Source organism: Toxorhynchites rutilus, chromosome 3 (assembly GCF_029784135.1).
Source record: "Toxorhynchites rutilus septentrionalis strain SRP chromosome 3, ASM2978413v1, whole genome shotgun sequence".
In the NCBI taxonomy this organism is placed as follows: domain Eukaryota; kingdom Metazoa; phylum Arthropoda; class Insecta; order Diptera; family Culicidae; genus Toxorhynchites; species Toxorhynchites rutilus.
This window is the reverse complement of record NC_073746.1, coordinates 220,649,424-220,674,699: the sequence shown is the minus strand read 5'-3', so window position 1 is coordinate 220,674,699 and position 25,276 is coordinate 220,649,424. Positions and strand designations below refer to the sequence as shown.

At 40.6% G+C, this 25,276-nt stretch overlaps 3 protein-coding genes across 3 annotated transcripts in view; 1 reads left to right on the top strand and 2 right to left on the bottom strand.

Moving 5' to 3' along the window:
• Positions 1-22,614, bottom strand: part of LOC129780352 (glucose dehydrogenase [FAD, quinone]-like) — a 32,237-nt gene extending 9,623 nt beyond the window's left edge. Inside the window, exon 1 of the mRNA XM_055788521.1 lies at positions 21,530-22,614. Within this exon, the coding sequence (XP_055644496.1) occupies positions 21,530-21,951 (422 nt within the window). The 5' untranslated portion in view covers positions 21,952-22,614. The remainder of the gene's footprint in view (positions 1-21,529) is intronic.
• The window catches only part of LOC129780364 (flotillin-2), a 384,914-nt gene that overhangs the window by 229,837 nt on the left and 129,801 nt on the right, over positions 1-25,276 (top strand). The window lies entirely within an intron of this gene.
• LOC129780350 (uncharacterized) lies at positions 6,855-18,235 on the bottom strand. The gene is made up of 2 exons (XM_055788519.1): positions 11,706-18,235; positions 6,855-11,642 (listed from the first exon to the last, which is right to left on the bottom strand). Exons 1-2 carry the CDS (start codon positions 11,749-11,751, stop codon positions 7,372-7,374), a joined length of 4,317 nt encoding a protein of 1,438 aa, XP_055644494.1. The 5' UTR covers positions 11,752-18,235; the 3' UTR covers positions 6,855-7,371.

Below are 25,276 nucleotides of genomic sequence, written 5' to 3'. Positions count from 1 at the left end.
ACAGCACATTCCGTCTGTTTCCTTCAACATCGTGAAATTAATTACATAATTGTGGCCACAAAAGCACGGTTTGGATCGTTTACTTATTTTGGCTCCGTATTGTTCGGAGCCAAAATAAGTAAACTGAAATGCACTTCATACAATTTTACGATACGTCGATTGCCGTGACACGCGTGATGTTTTTTTTGTGCTCGTTCTCTGGGCATTATGTTCGTTGGCCACACCTACTCTATGAGATGTATATGGTACAGCATATACGCAGTGATAGCCGTTATGAAATTCGGACGCGAACGCAGGTTGATAATTGCTGTGCACCACGTACAATTTCATTCAAACGAATAATCGTATACATGAAGTGGTTCAATGTCGCTTTTGCTGCTTTTACGAGACAGAAATTCATGAAAGCATTGTTTTTGTTGGTAGAATTTTAGGTGAATTACATGAAATCTGAACATAAGGAGACGAAAGAAGAAATAACAATTAAAAACCAAAATAGTCCATTTTTGCAGCATAACTAAAAAGTGCATACATAATATACACTGCATTCCTCTGGAACATCACGAAAATGCGATGGTTTTCGAGTCTGGTTTATAAATAAAAAAATCTATATAAATAAAAATGTAAGGCAAAATCTGTTGGTAAGCGGAAAACCCGAAGAAGGGATGGTCCGATTTTAGCCTTCTTTATTTTGTTGTATTCGCCTCTCCCCGTAGATCAATATAGTGGAGAGAAAAACCGAAAAATTTTCAGAAAACTCTGAAGGAAGGTCAGAAAATTCGGAAAATTGAATTCCCACATGTTCGAAAATTACATCATAATAAGTGTTGTTAGTCCATTCAATGTTTGCGCTATCGAAATTGATCTTTGTTCGTAAGTGGAAATGAATTTTCAGGCGAAATAACGCATTACCATATCTCATATCTATCTATCTATATAAATAAAAATGTAAGGCAAAATCTGTTGGTAAGCGAAAAACCCGAAGAAGGGATGATCCGATTTTAGCTTCCTGTATTTTGTTATATTCTTCTCTTCCCGCCGTAGATCAATATAGTGGAGGGAAAAATCGGAAAATTTTCGGAAAATCCTGGAGAAAGGTCGGAAAATTCGGAAAATTGGATTCCCACATGTTCGAACTTTACATCATAATAAGCGTTGTTAGTCCATTCGATGTTTGCGCTATCGAAATTGATCTTTGTTCATAAGTGGAAATGGATTTTCAGGCGAAATAACGCATTACCATATCTTATATCTATAAATAAAAATGGAAGTCCAAATGTGTTGGTAAGTGCAAAACCCGAGGAAGGAATGGTTCAATTTGACTCTTCTATATTTCGTTGTATTAGTCTCTTCCCGTAGATCAATATAGCGGAGAGAAAAATCTGAAAATTCGGAAAATTGAATTCCCATATGTTCTACAATTAGCTAAGCGTTGTTAGTCTATTTGATGTTGGCGCTAATGAAATTGATTTGTGTTCGAAAGTGGAAAAGGATTTTCAGACGGAATAACGCATTCCTATATCTTCTATCTATATAAACAAAAATGGAAGGCCAAATGTGTTGGTGTGCCCTAAACCCGAGGAAGGGGAATGGTCCGATTTGAACTGTCTTTATTTTGTAATAAAGGGTGTGTCACATCAAATTGCATCACGGAAAAAACGCTGTAGAAATTTAATTTTTAGGAATTATATCTTCAGCTTTCGCTTATAATCAGATAAGAGAGTGTATAGATCACGTTGGCCATGCTTCACTGTCAATTTTTCGTAAATTTGGAAAAATGTCGTCGAACGAAAAAGAGCGTCGTGAATTAATCCTGTGCACTCATTTCGAGAATCCGGAGTTGTCACATCGGGACATCGGTAAGATGCTGGGAATCGTCCAATCCACGGTCAGCAGAGTACTAAAACGATACTTCGAGAACCTAACCATCGACCGGAAGGTGAAGAACGGCAAAAATGGATGCTCCGTCAGTGAAAAAGATCACAAGCGCGTAGTTAAGCAGTTTAGACGTGATCCGAGAAGTTCGGTCCGGGATGTCGCCAATAAGCTGAATTTGTCAAGTTCATTCGTCCAGCGGACCAAGCAGCGGGAGGGCCTGCGTACATACAAGGTTCAGAAGGCTCCTAACCGCGACGAAAGGCAAAACATGGTGGGGAAGACGCGAGCCCGGAAGCTGTACACCGAAATGCTGACGAAGCCGCATTGCCTGGTAATGGACGACGATACCTACGTCAAAGCGGACTTTCGTCAGCTGCAGGGCCTGTTGTTCTTCTCCGCAGAGGACAAATTCAGCGTTCCGGAGGAGATTCGCAAGCAGAAACTATCCAAGTTTGCCAAAAAGTACATGGTGTGGCAAGCGATCTGCTCTTGCGGAAAGCGGAGCGCCCCCTTCGTGATGACCGGCACGGTAAACGGGCAGGTTTACCTTAAGGAGTGCCTACAGAAGCGCTTACTACCACTATTGAAGCAGCACGAGGGCCCGACCATCTTCTGGCCGGATCTCGCTTCGTGCCACTATTCAAAGGACATGTTGGAGTGGTACGAAGCCAACGGGGTCATCTTCGTGCCGAAGGAAATGAACCCGCCCAACGCGCCGGAGCTTCGCCCAATAGAGAAATATTGGGCGATTATGAAGCAGGCCCTCCGGAAGAACCCAAAAGTTGTCAAATCGGAGGCGGACTTCAAGAGAAAATGGATTTCTGTTCAAAAAAAACTACAACCTGACGTTGTACAGAACCTTATTGACGGGATAAAGAGGAAGGTGCGAGCATACGGGCTTGGGCTCGAAGTATGAATAAAAAGAAAATGCCAAAAGTTGTTTAATAGTTTTTATTTTACTGTCTAAAATTTTCAAAAGGATCGGTCTACTGGGCGAATTTCTACAGCGTTTTTTCCGTGATTTGATGTGACACACCCTTTATTCTCTGCATCAAACATGTTTTCCATGCAACGGAGAAACATGTTATTTCCAAATGCTTGAAGAATCTTGAACGAGAATTGTGTCTGAAAATAATTTTATATTATAAGGACGAATTTCTGTAGAAGTACTAGAAAATTTATAGTAAAAGGAAATTGTAAAGAGTCAAAGGGTAATCAATCAATGAAGAGTTAAGTGATTAGACTCACTAACGTTCACTTAGAAAGAAAACGTGGATGTTTGAAAGTATTCAAATCAAATAATCTATTTTGGGCGGGACGAAGTTCGTCGGGTCAGCTAGTAAAAGATAAAAATAGAAAAAAACTAAAAAAAATTAGTAATATTCGAGGGACCATAGACCGGAACAAATAGTAATCTGAGATAACAATGTGTGGGGAATATGGCGGTGAGGTATAACCTCGCAGTTCACTCTTTTTAGATAATTCTTGGCAGATCCTTGAACACGTAGCCCGGCGTTGGCATATTGTAAAATTATATTATCACGGTTATTCTCTAATTTCGCTCGTTTGCTCAAGAGTTTTCCTTTCACGTAAGACAATAAATTCAGTAAGTTCGTGATTTTTTCCGTATGAAATTTTGCTGGAAATGGGAAGGGAATGACAACACATAGTGCTTATACATGAATATGAAGTATATACTTTTGAGATTTTTTTTGTGGACCGTTAATTAAAGATAATGTCAAAAAAAATGCCCCTTCACTAGTTAACAGTTTCTTATTCCTTTTTTTTCAACTCTGCAACTCAAGATCTCTACTAGAAGTGTCTGCAAACAGAATGCGATGCAACTTTTCTTTCTAGTCAATATCATTCCCTCAAAAGTATTAATGTACAAAAAATACAATCAATGATAATGCTTCAAAACGGCTTCAACATTAAACATCGATTGACATCATCCTATAAAAAACCAATGAATTGTGGGAAACACTCATTGATCTTCAAATCATGAAACTGCAGATCTTGCAGATCTTCTTCCCATTTGCCATAAGCGGATTAGCCTTTTCCCTCTGCAAACTGGTTTCGCTTGCGTAAGAGAATCAAGTATTTAGTCACCATAGCGCGAATTATGTAGGTTATCCCCGCAATCATAAATTGTTTTTTTATGCTTGATTCGATGAGCTTTACTCACACTCCTGTTTCGCGAACGGCTAAAGCTTTAACTGATGTGATTTTTCGCAAATGTCAGTTTTTTTCACATCAAGTACTTGAAAGTGGTAATTGATTAGCTATGCTTCGCTTGCGGGGAACTATCAATTCGACATTGTAACGTACATTGTAGCTACGAACGAAGTCAACTTTTCGTTTAACTTACACTCAATTTCGGGCTCATGACATGCGTTTCTTCAATAGCGAGTGTCCGACACGGATGCGGAAATTTCCGTAAGCGTACCATTCCACCATTTGTTGCCCCTACACGGTGCATGCGTTACACGCAAGCTTCGATTGCAATTAATTTCAAATCAAATTCACTTCCTACAAACAATTCCACTTTGAAAAGGAAAGCATACGATGTCCGTTTCTCTATGCCAACAATTTGTTAGTTTGCCAATACACAACATACGCCGCTACGGATTAAGTCTCATCCCTAACGGCGTGAGAGAAAAGGTTTCCAGGTCATGCATAATGTTTATTGACCCACTAACATGAAATATACCAACCATTGCAAAAACTGAAAGTTCACGTTCAGAGGATAGTGGATAGAAATGGATTAGCGCACCTGTTTGAACAGTTCAATACCAGTTACTTTTTTTTATCCCATTTATTTATTTAAGGCTCATTAGCAATCTAGCTGTAACAGAGCCGAATTTTAATCGTGTACATGTCACATGATTATCATATCTATAATTAGCACATTACACACGCCAGTATTCCTTCTATATCATTACATATGGTACATTCACACAGTAGCCATTTAGGCGTAAGAGTATTCTTTCTGTTCTTCCATTATCCAGTTGGACCACCGGACAGCGGAGACAGTTGATTGATCATTGTTGAGTTATTTATAGAACAGCAGCCCGATGTGTCTTGCAGAGCAGAGCAGTTGTATGGATGAATCGATCTTATTTCGACCGTGGATCGATCTCCATCGCTGATGATTGTTGCGTGGACGTAGCTATTCTGTAACAACACAAAGATGGTCAATGAGGGTCCTGAGTTTTGAACTCACGATCGATCGCTTACTAAGCGAACGCGCAACCAATGTGGCTACGAAGACCCCCTTACCAGTTACTTGTCTTGTTTAAATTTAGACACGGCCAATCGGATCTATTTTGTCTTCGTTATCAGTTCCCCTTTGAAACTCATTCACCTGCGTAGTAAGATTGGAATGATTGAACTGTCTACCGGTTTAGAGTTAGTAGTTGACTCTTGAAGATTAATATTTGAATAATTTTCGTGCATGCTTCGTGACAGTTAGTACACGGTCAACTTCAACACGAAGTGCTAAAAGAGTATTCAAAACATGCATGCTTTTTGATTTTAATAAAAGCAAGAAAATGATTTTGTCTCAACCAAGCGAATTAGATTGTTTGTTGTTATCTTGTTACGCTCGAGTTCCGAGTACACACTCAATGTCGCGGAGATTGGTGTTTGATGGCGTGATCGCCCAACCAGGACTGGCAAATAAATTCATTTTGAGAAAGGGAGATTATCATTTCAAGAACCCGTTCTTTGAACTGGTCAAGTTTTTGGTATGCCGTACTGTCTTCCGTACCTGTCGTTGCTTAACACGTTGAGCCTCACGTCGGTCCCTGGGGACTGTATTTCCCTCCTGGCTTGCGCCAATCTCACCGGGCCGAAAGTGGGCTTCTAATTTGGAGAGTGTCAACACTGAGAACGACAGCTAGAAAATGGTCTTTACAAAAGTCCTTTATCGTAGGGACCAGACGGGGATTGACCTATGTATTCCATCGATGTATGCCCCTCGCAGAGTTAGGAACCCGGACACATAACAGAGCTACAATGAGATTACCTAAATTAACACGGGACTGGTTTGGAATCAATCAATTAATGATCTTTAAGAATATTTCCACATAACGAGTTCGATAACTGATGAAAAAAACTATTAACAACTGTGTATCATTAGATAGTGTTTTCAACATTTACATTTTCTTTCCAATTAGAGCATTTTCAGAAATAGAGCGTCAGTATTAACCAACACAGATACTAGCCAACATTTAAAATTAACCATCTTTGAAAAACAAATGTTTATTCCATACACTTTCTGTTTCCATCGGATGAGAAGTGCAGCTGAAGCGCATCGAATGCTTATGGAAGTACTGAAATAATACTCTGTATTTGATGGGATTAAACGGGTATGATCCACTATGAACTGCTAAATCTTCATAAATTTGTCAATGGAGACTTCTACATGCAACAATGGATCCATTTGAAATGAGCTATTGCCCAAATTATACGACCAGACATGAATCGATAATATTCCATCATGACAACGCTCGGCCTCATGTTACTGTACGAGTCAAAAACCATTTGGAAAATAGCGAATGGGGAATTATGGTTCACACCCGCATCGATTGTTTCGATCGATGTGAAACGCTTTGAGTGGAATACGTTTTACTTCAGAACAGGGTGTCAAGAAATGACTGGATTTATCCTTGGCTTCAAAAGGTGAACTTTTCTCCACAACAACGGAATCCACAAACTACTGGAATGATCGGAAAAAGTAGTGGCTAGCGGTGGCCAATACTTAGAATAATATATTAATTCATTTAATTATTCAAGTGAATGATTTTCTCATGCAAAAAAAAGCGGAATGAGTTAAGTTGCACATCAAATACTGATGGGGCTTACCCGTTCCTGATCGAAGGGTTTTCCACCGTCAGTATGCGACGGCCCAAAAGATTCTTGTTGTGGTGAATCACACCGTCGAGAATGGATTTGATGGCTGCGTATTGGATGGTTTTCCAGAAAACTTGAGAGATGTCGTCACAAAACGAAGAATTTCCAAATTTTCGATTTTCTTTTGGCTTCTTCACGGGAAAAGAAAAGACGTCTGACTTCTGTCGGTTTCCAAGCGAATCTATATTTTCCATAGCCTCCTTGCAGTTACAATATTTAAAAAATGGAAAAAATCATGACATACTTCAACATTCCGGCCACCTTGAACTGGTTTAGCTAGTTCAATTCTATTACTTAACAATGTTGTCGTTGTTTTTAAACTAAATATTTAAAGATTCGAGACTAGTCTCAGTTGTTGTGAAGACGCAACAGAAGCACGTGATTTGCCGGCAACGATCGGTTTGTTATGGTTCGCCGGGAATTGAACTCGATGTAGATTGTTATAAGTAGCCCAGGGTATCGTCATCTGGGGATTGAAAAGACCAGGTAGACCTGACAAGATAAAGATACGTATTGGAACCGCAATTACCTGCTTGGTTCCCACGAAGGCATCGAGCAAATTTTGGCGTGCTCTACCAGGTCTCATTTTTCAGGATCCGGATGATGATTTTCTGCTGTTGGTAATAGCGCAATCTTCGCCACAGGTCTGACGATTGCTTCGGATGATGCAGTCTTCAGGGTGACGACACGTACCACTCCGTCTTTGCCCGGATGAACCTTAGTGATCCTTCCGAGCGGCCATTGTATTGGTGGTAGATTGTCGTCTTTGATTACCACGACGGCACCTGGTTTGATGGTTACTGGTGGCTTGGACCTTGTAACGCGTGACTGGAATTGCTGGAGGTATTCTGGTGCCCATCTGGACCAGATTCGTTGGAATCGCTTCTGAGCGAGCTCAAAGTGCGTCAGACGATTATCCGGAATGTCGCACAAGTTGTTTTCCGGAACGGCTTGGAAACTGGCTCCAATCAGGAAATGTCCTGGAGTTAAGACTTCCAGGTCTGAAGGATCGGTTGGAATTGGAACCAGGGGCCTCGAATTCAGGCACATTTCAATTTGGGCCAATAAAGTGCACATGTCCTCGTAGCCAACGTTTACATTGCCGATTTCACGTAACAGGTGATGCTTAGCTGATTTAACGGCTGCTTCCCACAGCCCTCCAAAGTGTGGTGCTCGCGGAGGAATGAAACGCCAGATAATCTCGTTCTCTGCACACCAGTCGAGGATCTGCTTTCGTTCGGTTTGGTGCAGTTCGTTTGCTGCGCCCTTGAAGGCGTTGCCGTTGTCGCTGTGGATTTCCTTCATCTTTCCACGGCGAGCGACGAAACGGCGGAGAGCGGCCATAAAAGCCGGTGTTGACATATCAGATACAAGCTCGATATGGACGGCACGTGTAGCGAAGCATACAAATATTGCGATGTACGCTTTAGTAGGAGTCCGGTTACGCACCGGAGATTTGATATATACGGGACCGCAGTAATCAATACCGCATACGGCAAATGGTCTGGTCGGAGTCACTCTTGTTGTAGGCAGGTCGGCGATACTCTGCTGCACCAGGGTGGGTTTGTTGCGGAACCACGTGTGACATTGGTGGTACGTGCGGCGAACTAAGTTACGGCCACCGATGATCCAGAATTTCTGGCGAATCGAAGAAAGCATCAACTGGGGACCGGCATGGAGCAGCATATGGTGGTAGTACTTGGCTAGCAGGACGGATAACCGGTGCTTCGACGAGAGGACAATTGGGAACTTTACATCTTCGGACACGGGGGCGTTGCCGAGTCTTCCACCAACTCGGATGACACCTTCCTTGCTGACTTTCGGTTGCAACCACTTCAATGCTGACGATGTAGGAATACGTTCCCCGGATATAAGATTGGACATTTCTTCTGGAAATGATTCGCGCTGGGCTAGCCGAGAAAGGGCGATGTCTGCATCACGGAGGTCGTCAGTTGTTAAGGTCTCAAAAGGTTCGATGGTGGTCTTGACGGCGGCTTTCAGGGCACGGAAATATCGCATCCAGTATGCAATAAATCGACGAAGTTTGCTGAAGCAGGAGTATCGGCTGAATAATTTATCGGAAAAGTTGGAATTGAGTGTGGCTATCATGGTTACTCCAGCTTCGGTTTTCAATGCCCATAGACGCTGCATGAAGAGTTTGGCGATGACTATGATTGGTCCCACCAGGCCAAGTGGGTCAAAAATCTGCGCCACGTACGACATAATCTTCCGCTTAGTTAAAACAGATGCTGGCAGTGGAAATTGAACCTTGAAACTCATCATGTCGATTCTCGGTTCCCAGATGAGTCCGAGTGTGGAAACGGATTGATCGTCCTGGAGATCATGGTACGGTGCAAAGGCTAGGTCTTCTTCGGGAATATCAACTAGGACTTCTGGTGAGTTTGAAGCCCACTTCTTCAACGGGAAACCTGCTGCTGAAAGCATGGCAGTCATTTCTTGGCGTATTTGGATAGCGGATTCAACGGTGTCGGCACCAGACAGGAAATCATCCACGTAGAAATCCTTCTGGGCTACCGCGGATGCGGCTGGATGGATATCACTTGCGTCCTGCGCGATTTTCTGAAGGGTGCGTGTAGCTAAGAATGGTGATGACGCGAAACCGTACGTTACAGTGTTCAGTTCGTACGTAGCAATTGGCTGGTTTGGACTAGGACGCCAGAGGATGAGCTGATATCGACGAAACGGCTGACGCAATAGGATCTGTCGATACATTTTTTCGACGTCGGCGACGAATGCAATTTGGTGGATGCGGAATCGGATGTGGATCGATAGCAGATCATCTTGAACGACGGGTCCAACTAGTTGCAGGTCATTCACAGAGAATCCAGAAGACGTCTTGCAGGATGCATCGAACACAACTCGAACCTTCGTAGTGGTGCTGGATTCCTTGAACACCGGGTGGTGTGGGAGAAAACAGTGTGGCTTGGTTTCGTCTACTGGATCCACGAGCTTCTTCATGTGGTTTAGGCGTTCGTATTCCTCCATGAAGCGGCAGTAGGCAGCTTTGGTGGTTGGATCTCGCTCAAGTCGTTTTTCAAGGTTCAAGAAGCGACGCTCGGCGATTGAACGTGATTCGCCGAGAGTGACGAGCGGATCGCGGGTGAGTGGCAAGGACACAACGTAACGACCCGACGAATCGCGAGTGGTGGTAGTGGCATATTGATCTTCACAGAAATTTTCTTCAGCGGATAACATGGAGCAGGGTTCAACAGCTTCTAGCTCCCAGAACTTCTGGAGGGCTTGTTCCAGGTTTCGGTCTACAGTGGTGAGGTGACAAACACGTGGAACATCGGGTGATTGGATGACTACTTTCCCAGAAACAGTCCATCCGAACGAGGTTTCGACGAATACAGGTTTTCCTTCGCCGCAGGAAATCTTACAACCGGTGTGCAGGTCATAATATACTTCTCCACCGACAATCATGTCAACGTCGGCTGGAATGTGGAATCGTGGGTCGGCTAACGGAACATCAGGGAACTGCCACGAGGAAATATCAATCGGCGTAGTTGGCAGGCATACTGTGGGTTTCTTCAAAATCAGAAAATCGAGAGTTGTACTATACGAAAGCAACTTGGATTTAATCGTAGCAGTCAACTTGCGCTTGATCTGCTTCGATGCTTCACCGATTCCAGACACGGCGATGTCAACTTTCGTGCGGCGGAGGTTGAGTACATTGGATAATTTCTTCGTAATAAAACTGCACATTGATCCCGAATCTAGGAGCGCGCGAGCAGGATGCTCTTTGCCATTCTGGTCTACGACAAGGAGGTTAACCGTTTCCAATAGGACAGTGGACTGATATGACTGTGCCGACAAACTCACTTGGGGATTCGGATTCGCTGATCCAGGGGATTCGACAACAGTCAACGTGGGTGGATTCGGTTGCTGGGATGACTGACCAGACATGACAACTGGAGTGGATTGTGCTTTCGGGACTGCAGATTCGTGCAGCAGCGTGTGGTGTCTCTGGTGACAATTTCGGCAATCATACTTGGACGTACAATTCCTACTTTGGTGTCCAGAACGGAAACAATTCCAGCATAGGCGTTTTTGGGATACCAGTTCTCTGCGTTGACAAACGGACATCTTGGAAAATGCTGGACATTGGAATAACAAATGGTTTTCTGGACAAGCAATACAATGCGGAATGAAACTCTTAGTTTCGGTCGTGGCGGAATTGGATACCATCTTGAATGGCTTCTTCTGGTTTGGTGTGGAACCGGCCACCTTGACTTGGCCGACTTGATTGGAGCGTTGCTGCAGATCGGTGACGACGGACTTCAACATTCGGACCCGCTGGTACAAGAAATCAACCAACTCCTCGTAAGTGATGTCATCAGCGCTACTAGTCTTCTCCTCCCAGGCTCGGAGGGTTGTTGAATCCAGTTTGTAGCTTAGCAGGTTGATTAACGGTGTGTCCCAGTGGATGACTGGTTCGTTCAGCTTCGCTAAAGCCTTGACATGCCGTTGGTAATCATCAACCAGGTCATGCAGCTCTTGGGGTGACTCTTTGTTGAGTGGCGGGAGGTCATACAAAGCTCGGAATAGCTGACGCTTCAAATAACGTTTATTGTCGTAACGCTTCAATAAAGCGTCCCAAGTTAATGCGTAATTATCCGCACTTATATCGGTTGACTCGAATGGCTTATGAGCTTCTCCTTCCAGTGATTGTAAGAGGTACTGCATCTTCGCTACTGTCGGAATATCCGCATTGGAATGGACCATGGATGTAAACGTATCACGGAAGGAAAGCCATCTAGACAAATCTCCGTCAAACTTTGGAAGGTCAATCTTGGGTAATCGCAGGTGGAAATTCGCTGGAGGATGATTGGCTGTAAAAGACGTGTTCAATGCTGGTTGGTTGTGATCTATGGAACGTTTCATCAATAAAAAACCTTTAGCCGAACAGTATCGCGCCTCGAACGTTGCTCGTTCTTGCATATGCTCCTCAAACTTCTCAGGATCATCATACTTTTCGATCTCCGTTTGCAGGTCAATGAATTCGTTGTAGACTCTGTCCAACGCTTCAACACGAATCGGAATCTGGAAAACGTCATTCTGGTTGTCAAAATTATTGATGAACACTTCAACAGAAAACCATTTGTTATTCCAATGTCCAGCATTTTCCAAGATGTCCGTTTGTCAACGCAGAGAACTGGTATCCCAAAAACGCCTATGCTGGAACGAACGACGAATAGTGCTTTGCGCTTCATAAAGCATTCGACCAACTTCTTCTCTGGTCTGGACATCTTGGTTCACTACACTATCACCACTTCACTACCACCACAGATCGAATATACGGAATCAAAATTCGGAAGATTGGAACGTAAATTGTGCGTTGTAATGTCTTTTACACGACGCGGATATCGAAAAATGGTAAAAATCGAACGAATGTATCCTTCCCGTCACGGTTTACCACTTTTTAGGCGAACGAATAACTCGAGGATGGTGCACAAAAACGAACGTAATTATTCCCGACACGGGCATACCACCCACGCGAGTCTACTTGCCACCCAACACCACCAAATGAACTTGCAAACAAAATGGTGTACTCACCACACCTGCCCTTCTGGTCGGGGGAACCTTCGATCCGGTTCGAAGGACCAAATGATGGGGCTTACCCGTTCCTGATCGAAGGGTTTTCCACCGTCAGTATGCGACGGCCCAAAAGATTCTTGTTGTGGTGAATCACACCGTCGAGAATGGATTTGATGGCTGCGTATTGGATGGTTTTCCAGAAAACTTGAGAGATGTCGTCACAAAACGAAGAATTTCCAAATTTTCGATTTTCTTTTGGCTTCTTCACGGGAAAAGAAAAGACGTCTGACTTCTGTCGGTTTCCAAGCGAATCTATATTTTCCATAGCCTCCTTGCAGTTACAATATTTAAAAAATGGAAAAAATCATGACATACTTCAACAAATACTTTATACAGGACTTTATAATATTTAGAAGGGTATATTGGTCGATCGTACACAATCTACAAAATAATGACTGAGATGAAAAAATGACGGAATAAAATGATCGCTCAAGTATCCAATCAAATGACCGCTCAAGTATCCAAAATAACACCGATTTCCCCAAACGCCAAGAAGCAACATTTGGGTTTCAGAAAGAATCACAAAAGCTTACTGAACACTATGATATATACTATTGAAGATATGCATTGGATTTTTTAACAAATTGCTGATTGTTCTCCAGTTAGGGTCACATCCAACATTCCGAGGGTTCGGGTTCGCTTCTCGTTCTGGTCGAGGGAATTTTTCGTTAAAGAAATTCTAAAGCTTGCCACTTAATCTCAACGTATCTCGCGTATTCTAGAGCTTGCCACTTAATCTCAACTTAGTATGTACTAATAAAAATGACGCAAGTACTACATTGGTTGAAAAGTCCTGGGATCCCAGGAAAAGACAATCGTTTTCGGGAAAATCTGTATTAATTCCTCTACATTTTTTTTTCGAGGGCAATATACTTGGTATAGCCCTAAGTCTTTTCAATATGCCTCAGTGCCACTCTGCTTTTTTTTAGTCGCGCCATCTGTTGAAAAATTCCGGTACTTTTTAGTCCATGTTCCTTCTTTCTATATGGAAGAGATTTTCAGCCGAAGGCTGGTTCATCTTTGAACATTCAGCCAATGTAGTTAAGAGGTCCAGGTTCCTCTAGGAACGTTGGTGCCATTTAAGAATAAAAAGAATAAGAAGAAGAAGAAGAAAAGAAGAAGACGAGGAAGCAAAAGAAAAAGAAGAAGGTGGAAATCCGGAACCGGAACATTAAGGAAGGTGAAAGTAGTTTGACGTGTATTGATTATTATCCTGATTCGTTGGTTGGGAAAAAAGGCAGGATACAATTCTCCACAAAGGTCTTGATTTCATATAATTACTCTTGATGTGACTGGACGAAAAAACAAACTGAACCGTTCTTTTTTGAAAGTCTTTACTGGAATCACATGTAACTATGAAAACTACGTTGCTATGAAAAAATTCAACCTACTACGATATTTAGCCTAATTTCGCGTATTAGGGACGCTTTAGGCATATGATGCAGAAAATAGATCTAAACATTATGCACAGGTACTACTTGGTTGATATTTTTAATTAATTAGTTCAATATGCTTTTAAGCTTTAATTTGGTTGAAAACATAAGACAATCATCGAATAAAATGCTTTTCAAATGAAGCGAAGAATCAAACTTCGGACACTATTTATAAAAAAAAAATCAAATTTCGGACAGATTGAATTAAAATTTTAGACATTCTGTTTGCATAATGGTTTCTTGTGGTTTTGGGCACAATTTAGATTGTACAGAAATCTACTAATACTATAAACTGATCAAACATCTGAAAATAACAACGGCTTGGGCTGTCCAAAAGTGTGCTGCAACCTTCCATGCACACACAAATATCTTGAAAATTGTCTACAACCATTGATAGCTGGTTAAGTTGTAATAGAACTTCAATCAATTGTTTTTTGATTGGCTTGAAATAATTTTAAACAACCTCTTTTATGATATTTTTATTTTCCCCAAAATGTTTGTCCTTTATTGATGTTTCATGGCTTAAAATACCGTAAGGCTTATATTGCTTCAAGGACAATTATATATTTGAATTCAGTTTATTTGTTGTTCAAATTAATAAAATAATTTAAGGCATCAGAGCATGAATCTTAATTCTTAGTTTTGGTTTGTTACATAGTTACATCTGTTTTGTCATTATCCTTTAGTACCAATTTCTCTTTCTTAATTCTTGAATTTGCAGCTTTTTTTTGTCTTTTCAGTTCTTCAAAGTTTTTCTTTCTACTCCATCCGTTCTTCCTTTGCTAATGTTTGGGTTTCTTTTTCTTCCCGTTTGAAGTTAGTTTTTTTTTCTTTTCCTCATTTTTTTGTCGCTTTGCCATTTCAATGAATTTTTTGTAACATTTCAGTAATTGTTACGTCGTTGGGGTGGGGTTTACTGTTCGGAGGTCTTCGTAGAAGAAATCACCAAGGTTCCCGATGAAATCAGCTCAAAGCTGTAAATTTATTGGTTCGAATTAATTCCACATTTCGAACTATTTTAGGATAACAAATTTTAGTTACTTACAATTGGTCTCGTACCAGGAATTTTTATACAAATAAATTTAATATGATAGGGTAATTTAATTTGTAGTCTGTAAGTAGGTTTCTCAATTATAATAATTAGTTATTTCATAATGAAAATCTAATTTACTTCGAATCCTGTTTCTATTCACCATCAAATCAAAACAATGATAAGCTGCTATTGCTCATTTTGACTCATCATTTACAACAACTGCGTCGGGGGGTACGATGATGGATTCATCGCACTAATCCGTCGTAATAGTAATCGTACGGAAAGTTTAGCGAAGAAACTGTTGTGCGTTACGATTTTGTCGCACGAGTTACATCTTTTAGTAGCGCAACATAACATTCACACGCAGATATATTTGTGTGAAATGAACGATTAATATCTATTGTTTCGCGGTACGAATTGAGGCTCTTTGTGTCACATTAAGTTATATCAAGTCTCTTTACAAATTGAGTTCCGAGTGGAACAGTCAAAGTTTAAGAATAGTTTTCCATAATATTCTCGAGATAAATCGACGTGTGTGGGAGTAGCAGACTTTGAAAAGTAAGTCAAAGTAATAATTCACGTGCAGTAGAATGTAAATGACATTTCAATTTAGAAAAGTGTTCCACACATCATTTAGTTCTCTCTTGTAAAGAGTTGAGTCGCGATTGATCAAATTGAACAAACTCAGGTAGGTTGTAAATGGTAAATCTAATAGTACAACCATGGTGATTTGTTGTGTTCGTTTGAAGGCTATAACCTGCAAACGAAGGTTTTTTTTCTTTTGGTTCAATTTTTCTCTGGTGTATCCAGATAGATTTCCACGTGTAAGTGACTGACCACGTTATCAAGACCACTTGCGAAGTGTGCAGCCTGAGATTTCTAGCGAACCACCGCTCGACAGACACCGTTTTCACCGTTTTTTCTGGACGACTCTTTCGACGGTTGTTCATAGGGTCGTAGCCTATTCCAAGGTTGCAGACATTCGTCGCCTATTTAAAGGAGCAGAAATTCGTCGCCTATCTAGAGGACCAGAAATCCTTAACCTGGAAAGTTCACAATCATCACGTAACCAACACTGTGATCAACCGACTTGCAATCATCGTCGGCATCCATCAATGCGTATCGATGATATCATCCTACTGTAAACGCCTAGCCAACCGGAAGTGAAAATTCATCATCGACCATCACGAGTCTCGCCGCACAGCTACTACGCACACTACTTGAACGACCCGACATCGCAGAGTGCTCTGTTACTGGCCATCATGACGCCTAAAACCAACACCAATAACTCCACCTGGCCACTAGTGTGGGAATTTTTGGGTGAGCCTTTGAGTTGTGCTAGAAGTGGTTTTGCGTCCACTTAACCTGCCCTGAGAGAGCTAGCGGGCAAAGTAACACGCTACTTCGCATCGATCCTCTTCGAGGGTCGTTGGCGCTTAAGCGAAGTGGTTTAGCCCAGGGACGAGAACAGCACGGGCTGTTATTCTTCATGTGCGTAGAATTTTTAGATCGATTAGTCGTCCTGACACTGAACGTTACAAATTGGTACCCAACGCATACAAAAAACTTTTTCGCAGGTTCTATTTCTTTATACAACATATCCCAGGACACGATTGTGGCCACTGCAGGTTGATTAATTACCAGGATACACGGTAATGTTAGAAGTTCATCCAGTTGCACATTGTCCTCTAATTATTCAACTTCACTTCAACTCTGCATTAAGCATTTCAAGATATTAGAACAAAGTGTCCGAAATATGATTCAGAACGGTATAAGGTTCGCGTAGAATTCAATCTAACATGCTACATTACCGGCCCCCTTGAACTAGCTTCAATAATTCAAATTTACAATAAAGTAGATGCCTTTTACTTCAAATTCAAAATCTCTGGACCTCGTCGATCCATCTCATCGAGGGGTAGAGGACAAATTCGATTGACTGCCCGTTCATACACTCCTGTTGCCGTCTTCACTGTTACTACTCGAACGACACCGGCCGAACCAGGATGCAATCCAATGATTCTCACCAATGGTCAACGGAGTGGTGGTAGGTTGTCCTCTCGTAGCACGGCGATGACTTCCATTTGAATTGGGTTGAACGGAGAGTTCTTTGTTGCGACCTGCAGCTGCGTAAGATATTGCTTGCTCCATCGCTGCCAATAACGCTGGAACATTTGCCGTGTTTGTTGGAAGTGGTCAAGGCGGTTTGTGGATATTGTTATGAAAATAAGATCAGGAAGGGTTTTCATGACTGAGCCAATCTAAAAAAGCGCCGGGGTTAGCGCTTCAAATTCTGTGAAGGTAGACGAAGAAGATGAGTTCAATGAGACGGTTTTCTGAATTAGTAGGGGATGGAAGTGGTCTACTCGTAACTGGTGCTGCAATGACTTGCAAACACATTTCCGAATTAAGTTCTATCTGCCTTTTCAATCCATGAAATCACGATAGATCCAACGCGCGAGATTTATGCACCATATGGTCGAAATTGACCTGCTTTGATGGACGTTCAATATACCGATCATTCTCTGTACTTCTGAATGTATTCTGGAAATGGTTCTCACTGTCTGGTTTCTCATCTGACCAAGCCACTCGTTCCTCATTATTTTCGATCTCCCGAAACTTTTGTGATTGTATATTCAAGTAATCCGACACTGTCGCCAAACAGCAGATAACCACGTTACTATGCGCATTTGAAGTTCTCCCTGTGACAATCCATCCGAATGCTGAATTGATTAGCATAGACAGCTCCTGTCCTAGTGTGATTCGGTACATCTCATTTTCGTACAGGATTCAGAATATCGACCCGACTACTAACGTTGAAATTCGGATCAACCAACTGAATACCTTTAGGGATCTTCCAATGGGCAATGGGTATGTATGCCGACGGCAGTTCTGGCGTAACCTTCTGGAGAACTAGAAACTCAATCCCCACTTAGTAGTCCTGAACCCTTGAATTAACTGTAGTGTTCACCATGAATCTTGTTTGTGTTCCCAAATGACCAATTCCGCTAACTGGTATATTTATCAGGCGTCGCTTTTGACCGAGTATCTGACATAGTCGTTCGCTTGCGAACCACTGGCAAGCAATGCTCGTGCCAGCTGTTTCCCTCCATATTGGTCCCGTATGACCAGAACAACCGTAGATAAGAATACGCTTGAAACATTATTGCCTTTAGTCCCTACGTCGTATGCTCCAACCGCTCCTTGATTCTCAGATTCAACCTCGTTAGTCGCTAAATTTGTTGCTACCGTCCTGTCGTTCTTTTTATTCTTAAACTTTCCAACCGGTTTATCTTTTTTTTTCGTTACTGTTACTGCTCATTGTAAATCCGGGATGAATCTGTGAGTTATGTTTCTTTTCGCAATCACGACAGCTGAATTTTGAACTGCAATTTCGTACCCAATGTCCAGACTTTAGGCTGCTACTTCTCCTTCAGTGTCAACCCCATGAATTTGCTACATCGACCTAGTATATGAGAGTCCCCGCAACAACAGCAGACTGAACCATTCTTTTCCTTGTCGGTAGTAGAATCCTCCCATAGTTGAAGCGTCTTCATGTCCAATTTAGAACACATCCAGTGCACTATCATTGCACCCTAATGTTCAGTCTTCTCCCCTAGTTAATTCAGGATCTTTAACCGTTGTTCAAATTCGTCGATCAGAGTATGAATCGCCGATGATGACTCTTTCTCCACCTTTGGGTACTCCATAAGCGCCTGCAAATGCCTTTTCTTCAGGAAGTACTCATTATAATACCGCTTCGTGATCGTATTCCACGCAATCGCATAATTATCGTTTGTTAATGCGAGCGACTCGATGAGTTTGGCCCCTTCCCCTTTTAGCGCTGACTTGAGATAGTGGAACTTCTGAACATCATTAAGTTCCTCCGACTCGTGGATTAATGACACGTATGTAGTTGAATAACAATATGTATGTTGAATAACAATCACCCTTTGTAGTCTCCGTTGAACTCCGATAGTGAAATCAGCGGCAGTCGTACTCAAGCGTGGGCTCCTACTGTGTGATTGTTTCTAACGATAGTGTTGTTCATACCTGCAATCTCCGTTTCTCTTGGTAATTTCTCTAGCAGAGTTGCTCTTAGTCCGTAATATAGCCTCTCGAATTCCGCGCTGGAGTTCACTGAACACTAAGAGGCCCTTGCTTAGCAAGATTTTCACCTTTTTTGAATTTGTGTTTCAGCTGCAAGGTGACAATTCAAACTATATTGCAACAATATTAATAATATCGGCATTACTAACAACACTTCAAAAATAAAATAGCAGAAAAGAAAAGGATATTCACAGTTTCCGCATTTGTCAAAATTATCACAAAAGCTCAAGACCATGTTATATTATCATATGCTCCTCACTTGAACGCATTACACAAGGATTTCACTAAGATGTTTTTGGATCTTCAACAGTTTCAAATTCCTTAATGGATAATAAATCCTAACTATATCACAGCCATGAAATGAGTCAAGGTGATAATACAAGAAAAGTTGATTATCATCAGCACAGATGATGAACTCAAGCAGTAATACAACCAAGGTTGTCATAAGTTTTGGTTACAACGCAATATTGGAACCCAGTATGCTGGGTTGTGCGACATTGCTGAAAAATATGGTCTCGTTTTTTCATCATCATACTTGATCAAAAAAGGCTTCAGTGTGGTTACAAACAACCCGAAACCAAAGGAACCATTTAAAAATCAACAAACGCGGAGATTTAAAGTTTTAACTAACCAATATTGAACTGTATTTTGATATTTTGGTAGTTGCGGATAGATAGGTTTGCGATTTGAATGTTTTTATAGTTTGTGAGTAATTAGTTATTAATAATTATTTATCACAAATTATATTTACTAATTTTTATCTCTATTTATTTTATTGAATATGATGAGAATTTTTTTCTGTATCATAGTATCACTTCCATTTTTTGGAAGACGTCGGGAGTGAAAATTGAACTCGTGACCTTTTGCGTGAGAGGAGAAAATGAGAAAATAATGTGAAGTTTAATCATTTAACTAACTGCAATGTTTTTAAATTTAAAAAAAATTATTCAGTATGAAAAAAACTACAGATAGGATTTCCAAATAAATTTGGCTATAGGGTTCTGAGGTATCATTTCATTCTGGAAAAGGGGTCTCTTGCCCAACATAGTTTGAGAACCCCTGATATAGACGAATTTCTGCTATGGTGCCGGAATAGAAAAAAACGGTCAAGTGGAAAGTAGTCTCTTCCACTTGACATCAAAACACCTTACATGATGTGGAGAAGTCGTAGGATCCAAACAACCTCGGCCGGCGACTAAGAAATGACAATGGATTCTAAGCTCGCCTTTTTTTAAAGACAATTTTTGTTCATCGGATCTAGTTGGGATTCCTTAGCCAAATAACACCCCTTGAATGTACTCTGAGGGGCAAGCTCCAGAATACGCGTAACCTCAGTGCAAGCAGGAATTTGTCTGAACTCGAAAACCGATCGCATTAGCAAATCGTTATCGAGTATCTAGTGAGACTGGAACTCCTTTGAAAATTCGAAGGTTGATATTGATATAGGTATCAGGTTTAATCTCTGATCGATCGAGGGTTTCTGTTTCTGAATTCTCCTGACATGCCTTGGGATAGTTACTGGGCCTGGAGTATCGGTTTTAATTAGGGTTACTCAGAGATCTTGATTCGAAAGCGATCGCATTTGCAGAGCGTTATCGGGGATCTAGTAAAGCGGGAAATCCCTTGAGAATCCGTGACTAGTTCTGACATAGGTATTGGGTTCAATTCCCGATCGGTCAAGGATCTACCCTGGTTGGGAATTCTCTTGACATGTCATGGTATACCTAGCGTTCAGTTGCCTTTACTTGTTTCTTTGATTAAAAATATATGCAATATGTACAACCAGTTCGTTTTTTGCTTTCGACTTGCCTACTGGTTGAACTCCCGTTGAATGACCCGGCGAGTCTGCAAGATTACACTGAATACTGCATGCTCATCAGCCTGCAGACATTAGCGACCAGTCGAACCAGGTTCATATAGACTTACGGAAGGACAATACCGAATGTTCAGAACTCTTAAGACAGATTGACGGAGCGTTACGCTAACTCAGTTATCGGACGAGATACGGGCATAGCAACACATTCAACACTTATTTCAATAACGCCAACGGTACACCAACAATTTTTAGAATAACATGAAATAGATATGAAGAGATGAAGATATGAAACAATAAAATTTTTAAAATAATTTTGTTGCTCTCTTACAACCAAATGGTCAACTCAGATGTTTTATGCCAACAACGTATGAAGTTGGAGGATTAATTGCTTCCTCCAATTTCATAAGTTGTTGGATTGAAACTGTCGAAATTGACACATCTTCGTATTGATACAACTTTAACAACACGTGCGAAATCATTTGAGCATGACATAAAAGTACGTCTGAGTTGATGATTACGTCTGATTATGATGAGAAACAAACGGACCATGGTTCCGTTCATCCTGGAAAATTTGGTACATTTAAATGGAAAAAATCACATTTTAACAGTGAAACAATGATTGACATTCTTGTGAATTATATTGTATTCTATACGTTTGAAGAGAAAGTGTTCATGGCCACGATAATTACTAAAAGAAATGTTGTTTGTCCGTTCAGATATGTATAAACCCACCTATACTTCCAGTCCAACTTGCTTTTGTGCAAATACAGCGACAGAATTGGTACGTCCGAAATCTCAGTCTCGTGACCTCCCGCCTCCAACAGTAAAATTTTCCAATCACCTATCTCCGACAACCTGGATGCCACCACAGCCCCCGCCGATCCTGATCCAACTACGATAAAATCATACTCTCGTTCCACACTTTGCACATTGAACGGCCGATTCTCGGGATCGAACAAATCGTAATTGTAGTACGCCAAGGATGCCACCAGGAGCGGGATGATGGCAAGTTTGCCAACGCCCACTATGGCCGTAGCAGTTTTGATGGCAGCTGCAACGGTGGCCGTGATTCCAGTGACAGCAGGAGCAGCCTTGAGCGCTGATCCTCCCAACAGGGGGATCAGTTTGATGAAGGGGATCCCGGGTATCACCATTTTTTCCGTATAATTACACTTTTTTCCTACAATTTTTCACTAAAATGCGTATTATTCACTGGTTTTGTTTCAACATATTACATTTCCAAAGCACATTTTGTACGAATTCAAATCACTGATATGTGAACACCTCCATCAGAAGATGCACCGGTGCTCGTTCGATCCTCCCCGCTTACAAAACTGCGAACTCTGGCGAAACTATGATATAAATCACGAAAAATTGTGCAATCGACACCATCAACCATCTGCCAAGACCGCTGGGGAAACAAACCGTACAAGCAGTTCGACGTTCGGAAAATGAATGAAGTTGCAGTGGCGGAACGCAGACCCAACGCTGCTAACCGCTGCGCTGCGATTTCTCAGTAATTCGTGAGAGCATACACAACATAAACGTAAACAAAATACATAAGAGAATCGGCCTTTTTCACGCTTACGGGGGAGATCGACCAATGCGATGATGATCAACGTGATAACGATAATTTTGCAACTCTACAGTACAGCTGATTCGCGCATGTTAAGTAATATCAATTCGAGAACAGTTTTGGAAGGATCAAATTTTCGATCGTTCACGTAACGTCAACGATGCTGATGACATTTTCTGAGATTATGTAAACATCATCAACTGGTACACCGATGGAGTATGAAGTATGATTCCCAAATCTATTGTCGATACGCTCGATCAAACTGAACTGATCGTCGTATGCCCGCGTCGATCGCCGATCGGCGACGTATGATTTTGTTATGTTGTGTTACTTTCTGCTTTACGACCTTTACCTTTAATTAGTCATAGCAATTAGGTTGACTTTGATTTATGATTCTTTCTTGTGATTAATGATACGCTTCATTTACTCTGGCCGTACGGCTCCGGGTATTCGATTTACAACCGATCGTGTATTCGATTTCTAATACATTAATCAATTTGCTTGAAGTCAGACACAACACAATACAGATAACTAGCATTTGTATTACAAACGACTAATACAAAAACAAATGCATAGCATACAAAGCGCTTTTTATTCAGCACAAAAACAGGAAAACATAAATATCAACTTCATGTAAATTTTCGTTAAAAAAAAAAAAAAAATATATATATATATATATATATATATATATATATATATATATATATATATATATATATATATATATATATATATATATATATATATATATATATATATATATATATATATATATATATATATATATATATCTTTGAATGTACTCAAAATCCTTTTTGTCACAAAAATAAAAAAATACTTGCCAGGAAATGAACGAATAAATTGAAGGAAACAAACATGTTTTCAACATTTCGACTAGCGGCCCATGAATAGATATTCTTGCACATATTTCATAATTATTCATCAAGAAACGATGTATGATGTATGATAGTAACTTTTTATCAGCATTCAGGTAAGCGCAAATGCGATCAAACCAAACCGCTATACGGCCTTGATTATCAAACTTCGAGACGGGATGCCTTTAGGAAAAAAAAACCACTTTTCCTCGGTACACTCGCTGCCACGCTTCGAATCTCCCTGACCATGCTACAACGACCGGCCACTACAAACGCACTTGCACTTTCGTCCGTCCGTCCATCCGGAGCAAAGTGTTGCAGTGTTGGTTTGTACACTTCTTGAATTGCGCCATAATTGTGCCATTTTGTGCCAGTAACGATAGCTTCGTATAGTAGGTGCAACTGCCAGTTCAGCAATGTAGGCAAAACCAGTTATAGAGACCACAGCTGGGTTTGTTTGATTGAATTTTATTGGTAGCTTGGCAGTAGAACATTGTGCCATAAGGGAATAAAATTTAGAAACATATATATATATATATATATATCATCGGAAATAATCGATCATTTTAGCTCAAATAACACACTCACAATGAACTACTGAAATGAACTATTTCAAATTAGTCATTAAACTGAATAACACAAAATTAATGTGGAGTAACATTATTGCATCCGACTTAGAACACGAAACTTGAGAAGGCACTCGACCTCGTCGATATAGTAAATAATGTTCCGTTCGTTTGTTAATAAATTAAAGAAGAGATCTGTATCTTCATGTTCACATCTTTTATAATGATAATGTCCCTACCTGAATTGCACCACACAAAATTTCAACCTTTCCTCAGATTGTCATCTGACACTTAGAGTACATAAAATTCTCCTTTCGCACGGACTTTTTGACGTAGGACTACGTCTATCATTTCTGTACTAAGGTTTTAATACAAAATTTCAAAAACTAGAGCGTTACGTTTGGGGTGTAAAGTTTTGAACGTTATTACCTCTTCGCAGGCAGAACGAAGTGGTATTAAAATTATTTTATTTGAAAGATAGAAGAGAATTGTTTCAATACCTTAAAAACTAATTTACTGCTAGCATACCATTGAAACGATCAAAAACTCTAAAAAACATGATAAATATGATAACTGCTTGTAAATCCATCTCAGTCATGATTAGTCAAAATGTTAAAAAGGACGTACCACGTCGATTTTCATACCGTGAGGTGGAGAATGTATTTTTGATTTTATACGTTGTCAGAGGAAGATAATGGAGGTATAAGGAGATAATAACCTGTAGCTACAGCGGGTGTATTGAAGGAGAGTTGCATACTGAGTGTGCTACGTGCATGGGCAATAACACAAATCTCGCCCTACAAATGATTTTTATTTTTTATTTTTATTTTATTTTTTTACGGAATAGAATTTCTGTTAATCAAGGACTGTGTTCGGCATGGATAAACCGCATTAAGGATAAACGGCATGATCCGCGAATTTTTAAAGAAGTATCTAAAAGGACAATGCATCCCATAACCTTAAGTTTTTCAATCACTGACACGGTTAAGAAACGTTTTTCAGATGAACGTTTCTTACCGTTTTTCGAAATTATTATACAACACGAGAAAATTTTGTTGCAGTCCATTGTGGTATACTGTTATTCTCTCTAAAAAGAAGATTGTTCGACTGATGAACAATTTTTGAATCTGAGTAACTACAGTAACATATACATATACTGAGGTACCTCAAAGATACCTGGCTAATTATTTTTGTACCCATATCGTCCGGTTGAATCAACGAGATGTATTTGTGTTGTTGAATTCTACTTTGAAAACTGTTCATGTTTTGATTGTGTAGCACGAATAATAGTTTGAAAGTTTGTATTAAGATAAAAAAAGATTTTTTAATACCGCTACGTTTTGTACACTGCGTTTTACAACAATAGAACCACTCATTTTTCTGAGTTTCCAGAGTTATGTTAATCGGTTGAATTGAAGTATATAGTGTAGGATATTACAACTATCTTCATTTAAAATGCTGA